Source organism: Notechis scutatus, chromosome 4 (assembly GCF_049901735.1).
Source record: "Notechis scutatus isolate UNSWTSFEM ecotype Mainland chromosome 4, rNotScu1.2, whole genome shotgun sequence".
In the NCBI taxonomy this organism is placed as follows: domain Eukaryota; kingdom Metazoa; phylum Chordata; class Lepidosauria; order Squamata; family Elapidae; genus Notechis; species Notechis scutatus.
Genome location: NC_142012.1, coordinates 49,136,497 through 49,147,233, shown reverse-complemented (window position 1 = coordinate 49,147,233; position 10,737 = coordinate 49,136,497). Strand labels below are relative to the sequence as shown.

Here is a 10,737-nt window from a genome sequence, read left to right as displayed (position 1 = left end):
CATTGTTTATTAGATAAATCAGCCATAATGGGCTGAGCTGTCTTCAGGGAGGAAAGAATTGGAAGTAATGTCTTCCATATTTGTGTCACCTTGGGTCATTGTGTCTTCCATCACATCAAGGAATGCACTGAACAAAGAAAAGTTGCAAAAGATGAAACCACCACCACAACTGGGCACTGCAGAAGCAAGGAACTAGTTGATGGAATTGATATGACAAGTGTTCTTTGTTTTCCATATTTTTCTTTCTCATTACAGCTATGGAAGGGGAACAGTTGTTTGATATTAGAAAGGCCTTTGAGGAAGCTCAAAAACCTCACCAAAATCAGGCCAAATTAGTGGCATCTTTAAAGCATACCTATAATGAGGTAAGTATTGTTTATCATTCCTTCTTATGGGAGTTCCCACATTGGCTTCAAAAGTCACTATACAGTCATTTTACTTATAAGACTTCAGATGTGAAAAACATGAAGCCTTTAAGAAAGCATGGAAAAACAAAAATGGGGAAAAAAATTACAAGAGAATGATAGTAGCTGAGAACAAGAGGGTTTAAGATCCTATGGGATTTCCATTTAGCTCATAATAAGTTAGACATATTTGCAGTTCCAAAGAAACAATATGGATATTTGACATTGCAGTAGCTAGAGAGAGTGAGAAAGAACGAGAAAATAATTGTTGCTCAATCATGAAATTGTGTACAACTCTTTGTGATTCCATGGATCATAGTACACCAGACCCCACTGCCCTCCAATCTCTCCCAGTGTTTGCTCAAATTCGTGTTCACTGCATTGATGACACTAACCATCTCATCTGCAATTAAGATTGAAAACAAATGTGGAAAAACAAAATGCTGGAAGGTCTCCTAAAATTGTAGGGGCATTTTGTTTTCTTCCAGTAATTGTGGAAGTAACTTCCCAGCATTCCTCATGCTGATCTATGCTTCCTGGGATTAGCAGAGTTATGTTCACATGTAGAAATGTCTGTTTAAAAGCCAGTTTAATGAGAAATACTTGTGAGAAGAATATTTTGAATGGAATGTATTAACAAGAAGGTCTGCAAATGTCTTGACTGAATTCTTTGGAGTTTGATCTTTTGTTTGATGTATCTAGCCTTTTCTCCAATAACTTATAGGTTAATTCTTGCTCCTAGTTACAAGATAAGGACTGTTTTCATGAACAGTTTGTTCATTATCTGAAGTATGTCATGGTAATCTACAAAAGAGAACCTGCTGTGGAACAAGTGATAAATTTTGTGGCCAAGTTTCTGGCTTCATTGTATATTTCTGAGAAAGAGGATGCTGAAGAGGAAGAAGTGGAAAATCCCTTTCTAAATTACCTGTTGACTTTTCTCCTTCAGGTACTATATCTGTAAAGTAATGAGAAATAATTCGTACTACATAGATAAAAACTTTCATTAAAATGTGTATCCAACACCATCTGAAACTTTGAAAATAAGCTATTAATGGTCCAAGTCATCTCTGTGTATAAATATCACATTGGGGTGGAGGGGGGAGTTTTATCTTTTTCTACCCTTGTTAAGGAAAGCAGTTGATTAGCTTTTCTTAAGCTAGAGTTTCTGAAATCCATTTGTACAGGAGAGTCATTTGTATTCAATGTCTCCGTGTTACGCTTAAATTTGTGGCTTCCACAGATTCATTCCACAAATGAAATTGCTGTCTTTGCACAATAACCTTTGGTAAAATTGATGTCTTTAACCAAAGGTTATTGTGCAGAGCATTTCTGGGCTGGGGCAGATTTTCCATGCTTCAGAAAGGGGAAATAATATAGATAAGAATCTGAGTATAAGTGTTGGATTTTTTGTCACTGAAAACAAAACAGTACAATTTGTACCTCAGCTACTATTGTTCAGCCAGAGCTATATAAAAGCTGAAGCACAAATTTTAAAATCTATAATTGTGTATAACCACAATAACAATGAAAATCTTTGTCTTTAAGTCCCATCCCGCTAATAGCAATGCAGTTAGATTTCGTGTGTGCCAACTTATTAATAAAATTTTGGGAAGTCTGCCAGAGAACGCCCAGATCGATGATGAACTGTTTGATCAGATTAATACTGCTATGCAGCTCAGAACAAGAGACAAAGTACCGAATGTGAGAATCCAAGCCGTGTTGGCTTTGTCTAGGCTTCAGGATCCCAAGGATGACCAGTGTCCAGTTGTTAATGGTACATTTCTTGCCAATTCATGTGGTTTATTAAACTTATTTCTGCTGTTCTTTTTTTAAGCTGCAATATTTTAATTTTATTTAATATGGCAGAAACTCATCAAACTCAGATTGTTTTTATTTTTATTACCATTTTATTTTGAAATTATTAATCATAGTTAACTCGGGAGGAGGCTTCATGGAGCGGCAATGTGAATTTATTGTTAGATTTGCGTGCTGCCCATCTTATCTATAGTCTATATGAATTAAGTGTTATAATGGTTTCCTTAAGTTTTGTTTTGTTCTCTTCACGTTGAAAGAGATGCCTCGTAGAACAAAATTGTCCCAAAAAATCCTATGAATGTTGTGAATAAGTTTAAAAGGTTTTTTTAAAAACGGCAGTAAAATGTGTGTTAAGCTTCTTATTTTTTGTAATTAGTTTTCCCAGAAAAAGGACTTTTGTTTGTAAAGGAGCTTAACTGGTAGCAAATTGGGCTCCAACACTGGTTGGTAGTGAGCATTTTCTGTGGGAATCATCCAGCTTGACACAACTATCAGGAGCTTTTGGCTGCGAAGAGTTTATTAATAACAATTCTATGAAGTGTGGAGCACAAGACTGTGGTCCTGAGTTGCTTAGATAGCTCCTGCTGAGCTTTAGCTAACTGGGTCTCTAAACTTCTAAGCCTGAGTGTTTTGGAGAATTTCTGCATTTCAGCTTCTCTGCATTCTGTTTTATTTATGTTGCTATTCCTATCAGTAACAAACCTGTCATAATACTTTTTTCTTCTCAGTTTACAATAGTTTAATTGAGACTGATTCCAACTCTGAAGTAAGGCGTGCTGTGTTATCCTGCATTGGTCCATCAGTTAAAACTCTGCCCAAAATTATTGGTCGTACCATGGATGTAAAGGAGATAGTCAGGAAATTAGCATATCAGGTAAATAAATATCTGGTAATGTCATTTGCTATTTATTCTCTGTTAAAATTATACAAACTACTGGAGAATTTAGTTGGTAGAAGAACATGTCTTCGTGTATTGATTACACTCTGTAAGAAAAACACTTTAAATTTTCTTTTCTTTTTTTTTAATAAATTTGTTTATTCAACATTTCAACAATTAAAAACAAATTTCCACATTTTGCAACATTATTGTAATAGTGTTTACATTTGTGAATATCCTCTATTACTGTGTTATCCATCTCTATATTTAAATCTTCATTCATCATTCTAAGCATTTTAAACATACATACATTTATACATATATACATTTATTTACACATGAGCCTTATTACTTTATGATTTCTCGTACATTTTTATTTGATGACTGCATCTTTTAACTTAGCCATTTGTACCAAATATCCCATATCTTATAGTATTCTCCTTCCTTATTTTTCAATATCTTCGTCAATCTGTCCATCTCAGCGCATTCATATATCTTATTAATTATTGCAGTTTCTGGAAGGGGGGGTCGTAACATTTCCAATTTTGGGCAAAGGAAATTCTAGCAGCAGTTATAATATGGAGCATTAAATATTGGTGTTTTTTATTCAGATTAGGCTCTAACGTGCCTAACAGGAAGATTTCTGGTTTAAGTTTGATTCTCTATTCCATTAACTCCTCTAACCAGGATTTAATTTTAAGCCAGTATCTCCATGCTTGAGGACACGTCCACCACATGTGAAAATACATTCCATGACCATGATTATATCTCCAGCATTTGGCTATCATATTTGGGAACATTTTAGCTATTCTTGCTGCAGGGAGGTGCCAACAGTAAAACGTTTTATATAAGTTCTCTTTGTAGGAGACCGACAATGTTAACTTACAATTTACCTGCCAAATACATTCCTACTGTTCCAAATCAATGCTGTGGCCCAAGTTATCATATTTTCTTTAACAATTTCATCTTCCATTTTGTAATCCAATAGGTAATTATATATTTTATTAATCATTTTTTTAACCCCTTGCAATATTTTATCTAATTCTTGCTGTGTTATACAGAAACCTAATTGATCCTTGTCTTTTTATAATGTGTTTGGACCTGAAAGTAAAGCCACCATCCTGTTTCAATTCCCTGTAGTTTTAATTGGTTTTGCGTTTTTAATTCCCCATTTTCATTTAGAAGAACTTTATCTTTTATCATTTTGTTTCGGTCTAAAGCGTTGGGGTATATTAGCGCTTCCATTGTCGATAGCCATAGCGGTATATTTTCACATAGTGGTTCTTTTTTAATTTCTCCCAAACCGATAATACTGTGTCTCTCACCCGGTGCCTTTGGAAATAAGTATGGTACTTGTTTTTCCCAACCCAACCTCACCAAATATTCTAGGATTATTTGGGAGAAAGCCATTCTGGTCAGAATGAATAATTTCACTTAATATCTTTTTCAGTCTTTCCGACATTATTCTGGCTAGAATCTTATAATCCACGTTTAGGAGCGAGATTGGTCTATAGTTTATTTGCTGGAGATCCATCTGTTCCTTGTGTATGAGTGTTATGTATGCCTCTGTCCATGTCTTCAGTATTTCGTCTGGTTCTAGAGCCTCATTATACGATCCAGCATTAATTCCTCCAATGACTCCTGAAATTCTTTATAGAACTCTGATGGTATTCCGTCTGGTCCTGGGGTTTTATTCGTTTTTTGTTTCCCAATTGCATCTTTAATTTCTTTTATAGTTATTTTATTGTTTAACGAAGCTTTTGCAACATCGGATATTATAGGTAAGGTTTTTTTCTTTGAGGTTTTGGATGATGTCCTCCTCCGAGATTTCTTCCTGGGTATACAGATTGGTAAAAAACTTTTGGGTGATGAGTTTCTTTTGATCTATCTGGGAGCATAAGCTCCCATTTTCATCTCTTAACGCTGCTATTGTTCTTTTTTCCTGTTCCTTCTTTAACTTGTGTGACTGCCATCTCCCTGGTTTATTTGCATTCTCAAAATTAGTTTTGCTTCACTAATTTAAGTTTTCTGGCCATTTTTTCCTGTAGATTTAAGTTTATTTCATGTTTCACCGGGTCCATTGCTCTTTTGAGTTCCTCATTACGAGGGTCTTTCTGTATGTCAGCTTCCAAGTTTTTCAATTTCTCCTGCTTTCTTCTTTTCTTTTTTCTTTTCTTTCTTTCTTTCTTTCTTTTCTTTTTCTTTTCTTTCTTTCTTTCTTTCTTTCTTTCTTTCTTCCTTCTTTCCTTCCTTCCTTCCTTCCTTCCTTCTTTCTTCCTTATAGCCTTTGTTGTATCTTTTTGCACTGTTGTCTGCTCTTTCTTTCAAGGAATACTTTTAATTCTTTTTCTATCATTCGGATATGTTCTTTATCTCTTAAATTTTTATTAAAAGTCCACCTTCCAATCCTCTTTCCTCTCCATTTGATTTTGATTGGATTGTGATCGGCCCAGGTATTCGGCAAAATCTCACTTTCCTCTATATTTTCCATTAATCCCGAGTCCATCCATATCATGACCATGATTTGTAGGGATTGGAAAAAAATGTGAATTGTCTTTCGAGAGGATTTAATTCCCTCCAAACATCTTTCAAATTCAATTCTGATACCATTCTGTCGAATACAGTTGGAAGTGTTCTCTTTTTTTATTCTTCTTGCTACTTTTGCAATCTTTTTCTATGTCAAGGACTGCACTGTAGTCTCCTACAATACATACATTCGCCTGTTCTGTTTCTATTATCTTCCGATGAAGTTTACCATAAAATTCTTTCTGTTTTGCATTTGGAGCATATATTGTTACCAACAGTATCTTCTTTTGTTCTAAAGTAATTTCTATAAATAACATCCTTCTATCCTCCTCATTATTAATTTGCCTTGGGTTTAGCCAATCTTTTATATAAACCGCAATACCTCTTTTTTTTGGTTTGTCAGGGCCAGATATAGTTTACCTAATTTGGGGAATTCTACAAGATCTGCTTGTTGTTTGAGATATGGACTTCTTGCATACATATGACATCTGCATTTTGATTCTGGAGTTTTATAAATATCTGTTTCCTTTTTATTAATGAGTTTAAATCATTTATATTAATTGATAATAGGGTAATTTCTGTGTCCACTTTACTGTTTATATAGAGTAACTCTTGTTTCTTTTCTTGCTCTAAGTTCTCTTCTGTTGTTTTCTTCTTCCTCTCGATTCTTCTGTTCTCTTCCCGTTCTGTCTCTTTTTTCTCTGACGTTTGCTCTTACTCTCCATCTCTTCCCTACTTTCTTGTTTTTCTTTGGGTCCCAAATAGCGCTCTGAAACTCATGTGCCTTGTCCAACATCAATTTTAAAGTTTTCCTGCCAAGATATTAAAAGTCCCTCCGTGGTCCTAAATGCAATCCTATTTTTAATCAGTTGGGATGATAGAAACTGGTAGTTCCTCCTCTGCTCTCTACCCCTCCTGGGTATTTGTTTCAGAGTCATCACCTCTCTTCCTTTATAAATTAATGGCTCATCTCTAGTTTTCCCGTATAATAGATCCCTCGTTGTTTTTCTTGCAAACCGTACATGGACCTAAAGTTGCATTTTAGTCAGTGTATTGGGATGTCAGTTGCTTTTTTTGAAAGAAAAAGGTAGTTTTCCAGAATGTCTTATTCTGCAGTTGTGTTAGCTTTGTGACTTGTCTGTTTACAGTTTAGGAGACATATTGCAAATTGTGTTTGCAAAGTGTATTTTCTTTATATGCTAAGTGTATTTTCTTTAATCCATATTAGTCAAAGAAAAATTATGTGAAAATATTTTTTTAAAGGTGCTGGCAGAAAAAGTTCATGTCAAAGCTTTGACAATAGCCCAGAGAGTAAAACTTTTGCAGCAAGGACTTAATGATAGATCAGGTAATATATTTTCATTTTAATTTAAATGTTTTAAAACATTTTATTTTTTCTAATACAAGTTTGATATGTTTCTAGCTAGTAATGGGAGATAGGATATCTAATTTAAAGTAACTCTGGATGTTCTTAGGATTAATTGTCAAATCAGGTTTCCCTGAAAATAAGACCCATCCAGAAAATAAGCTGCAGTCTGATTTTTAAGCGTGCGCCTAATATAAGCCTTATCTCAAAAATAAGCTCCAGTGAAGATCATCAGCAGGGGTGTGTGTGTTTGGGCGCAGGAGGTGGTGAGAGCACGGGGACCGACATCTGGCAGTAGTGATGGGCAAGTAGAGAGACGATGTGAGGGTGTGGGCGGGCTTGAGAGATGTGTAAACACAGTTTGACCTAAGGGCAGAAAATAAAACAGTGGGGGGAAAAGTAACTAAAGGGAAGGTCTTCTAACTTGCTTCTGGGTATACCAATTCAGAAGCCCACATAAATTGAAGGCCTGAGTTGAAGCTGTAAACCCCGCACCGGCCAAGGAGGGGCAATGAACCTAGAAGAGAAAACTTATCCTTCTCCCCATCCTAAGTTCTGGGAACAGCCAACGACCATCCACCCAACCACGTGTCCCCTCACAAACATGGGCACCAATCCATGAGGTAGTGCTTAGAATGGCGGCTCCTTCCCTTCCTCAGTCACCTTATGGAAGCTCGGCCCCTTCCCTCCCTACCAGCATGACTCCAGCAGCCAGGTCTTAGCACCTGTGTGTGGAGGGGGCACATGGTGTGACTCGGTATAGTGGTGGGATCGGCAATGTGGTAAAGTACCACCCCGAATTCAGCCTGGACTGAACTCAGCCCCTTAATTGCAGCCCCGCAGATCGGCTGAGCCAGTGAGGGCTGGGACCTGCCCCTCGTTCCAACTCTCTGGGTTCTTGGGGGTGTTTCTGGTGCACTCTTGCCAGCCCCAGCCCTCCTGTGGCGCCTGGCAACCTCGCCAACGAGGCATCTCTCTGAGGCCCCTCCTAGGCTACCCAGTGGTTTGCTCCTGCTCTCGACTGCCCTGCTGGGCTGCTCTTGCCTGGTGCAGGGTGAGTCTACAGATCTACAGCCTCCGGAGTGCCTCCCCCCACTGCTGGCCTTCCTTCGCCAGTGGAGCCATGCTGCCCGTCCTGCTTTGCCCACTGTCACCTGTAGGCTGCACCCATCTCCTGTCCTACATGGCTTCGGCAGATGTCTGGCAGGCAGAAGGAATCAGCTCCACACACACATCTCCCCGGCCGCCACCCTCGCCTCATCTCATGGCAGCACTGCCCAGTGGGCTGAGCTGGGCCAGTCAGAAGGCGAGTCAGAAGCAGCCAAGCAGCCACAGGTGAGGTAGAGGCCAAAGGGAGCCATGGGCAGCCCTACGTCCACCTCGCACAGCCAGCACAAAAGCTGCAATGCCCTGCAGTGCAGGGGCGCTGGCAGCAGGGGGAGTTCGTAGACCTGAGCCAACTCACCTCGCGCCAGGCAAGAGCAACCTAGCAGGGGCAGCCAAGAGCAGCAGATGCATGGTGGGAGAGGCAATCCCGATGCGCCGTGTGGCTTTCCCCCATCGCAGCCCTGGGCAAGCCAAGAAATGGTGGGACAGATTGACACCCGAATTAATGGAGCCAGGCAATTCTGATGCGCGGTGGCACAGGCAGTAGGCAGAGGCACACGGGGGGCATGCGGTCCTGATGCGCCATACTGCCTTCTGCCTTATAGCAGCAGTCTGAGCAAAACCTGAACTCCAGGGTCCCAGCAGCAGCAGGGCCAGCAGGCAGGGCATGCGGAGACTTGGCCATTGCAACTGCGGGCACACAGGTGGTGAGACGGAGAGGGCCGACCGGTGGTTCCAGCATCCCACTCCTGACGGTCTCCGCGCTCACCGCGCCCTGTATGTTAAAAAAAAGTTCTAGTGCTTAGTTTGGAATGTTCCCCCAATAAGACCAGGGCTTGTTTTCAGAGAAACATGATATTATAGTCATAAGGCCAGAAACAGAGTCATAATAGAAGGTACATCATAATAAATTATATATAGTCAACATTTCTTCTGTGAGAATCTTCACTCTCCCTTAAACTCAATTTTACTCTTCTGATCTGAGAAGGTGAAGAAATACAGTGTAAATTTGGGGTGGGTGGGGGGTGGGAGACAGTTAATTTTCCCAAGGGGCCACATGGGAAACAGACTGTTGTGGAGACTGAATCATAGGACTGTGGCTGTTAATACCCATTTCTGGTATAGATGAACGTAGGAGCCTTTAAGGCAGGAGAAACATGAATTTAGCCCTGGAAAAGAAAAAGACATAAGACTCAAAAGGACGCCACCTTGGTTCTGTTGGGTATAAAAGGGGACAAAGAAACATACTCAGGCTTTAAAGGTTCATTCACATCATCAAATGAATCACCATGGTCATTAAGTGAATCAAATGGTTTATCTGGGCTCCTTCCAGGGGTGGGATGCTACTGGTTCGGACTGGTTCGGGCGAACCGGTAGATCCGAAGAGCAGCTGTCATAGAACCAGTTTGGTCTGACTTGATCCAAGGATCTTCAGTTGGGGCCTCGTATCTGCCCGGGCTACTCGGTCCTTTTTATCCTCTCAGCTGTTCAGCGCAGCAAAGTGGATTGCTCTGCTAATCAGCTGAGAGGCACAGGGGGTTTACTTTAGACTTAGGACACGTGTGTGTGCGTGCCGCATGATCACCGAACCAGTTGTTATGCCGGTAGCATCTCACCTCTGGCTCCCTCCCCAGTAATTTTGTTGGAAGCTGCCTGGGAAAGCTGCAAATCTCAATTGTGTGACTACAGGACACTGTAATTGCTATAAATTCGAGCCAGTTGCCATACACCCAAATTGCAATCATGTGGGAGTGGTGTGACAGTTGTAACCTCCATGATGGTCTATAAGTCACTTTTTTCAGCATCATAACTCTAGACTGTCGTTAAACAAATAATTGTAAATCAAGAACTCTAAACTATTGTAAAGCCAATAGTTTTAAGTCAAGAATCAAGATTCTGAGTCCTGCTTTATATGTTTTAGGGAGGGAGGGAGGGAGATTATTCAGATATACATATATACTGTATGTGGCGTGTGTGTATGTATGTGCAACTGATGTGGAATTCATTTCTGTCTCTAATAGAAAGCGTGAAAGAAGTGGTACAGAAACAGCTTCTCCAAGCTTGGTTAAATCTAGCTGGAGGAAATGTCTTAGAATTGCTCCATCATCTGGATGTGGAGAGTTGCCCCGAAGTGGGTGTTCTAGCCCTTAATGCTATATTCCTGCTGTCTCCCTGCCAGGATCTGATTAAACAAATTTCAGAATTTGATGACAGGTAGGCGTAATACAGCTGTGGCTGTCTTTTTACCTGGGTCAGAGTAATGTATACTGTCTAGCAGGAACATAAGGTAGAGTCTTCTGCCTCTAAAATTATATCCCATAATGCTTCAGTTGGATTTATTAGCTCTTTGTTTTCAATGCATGCATAATTTCCTGCATCCATATTCTTCGTGAAACTTGTGCAACCATGTGTTTTGAGCCTTCCTATGCCAATGTTTCTGAGCCTTAGCAATTGTACTATGTGTAGACTTCAACTCACAGAATTCCCACCAGCAATCCTGATACTTGTCTTTTAAAATTGTATACAAAATTAATTCTCCCAGCATGTTCCCAAAATACTATAAGGGCATCTTGTAGTGGTAGGTTCAGACAGCACTCTAATAGTCAAACATAACTTCAGGTTTAAACATGTTTAGCTTG

The 10,737-nt window shown here is 39.6% G+C and overlaps 1 protein-coding gene across 2 annotated transcripts in view; it reads left to right on the top strand.

Annotated features, from left to right (window-relative positions):
- Positions 1 to 257: 257 nt before the first annotated feature.
- NCAPG (non-SMC condensin I complex subunit G) overlaps positions 258 to 10,737 on the top strand; it is a 33,992-nt gene continuing 23,512 nt past the window's right edge. For both annotated transcript variants that reach the window (XM_087963359.1, XM_087963358.1), the window contains exons 1-6: positions 258 to 365; positions 1,147 to 1,353; positions 1,953 to 2,181; positions 2,951 to 3,096; positions 6,889 to 6,973; positions 10,120 to 10,312. In XM_087963359.1, the coding sequence (XP_087819485.1) occupies positions 258 to 365; positions 1,147 to 1,353; positions 1,953 to 2,181; positions 2,951 to 3,096; positions 6,889 to 6,973; positions 10,120 to 10,312 (968 nt within the window). The remainder of the gene's footprint in view (positions 366 to 1,146; positions 1,354 to 1,952; positions 2,182 to 2,950; positions 3,097 to 6,888; positions 6,974 to 10,119; positions 10,313 to 10,737) is intronic.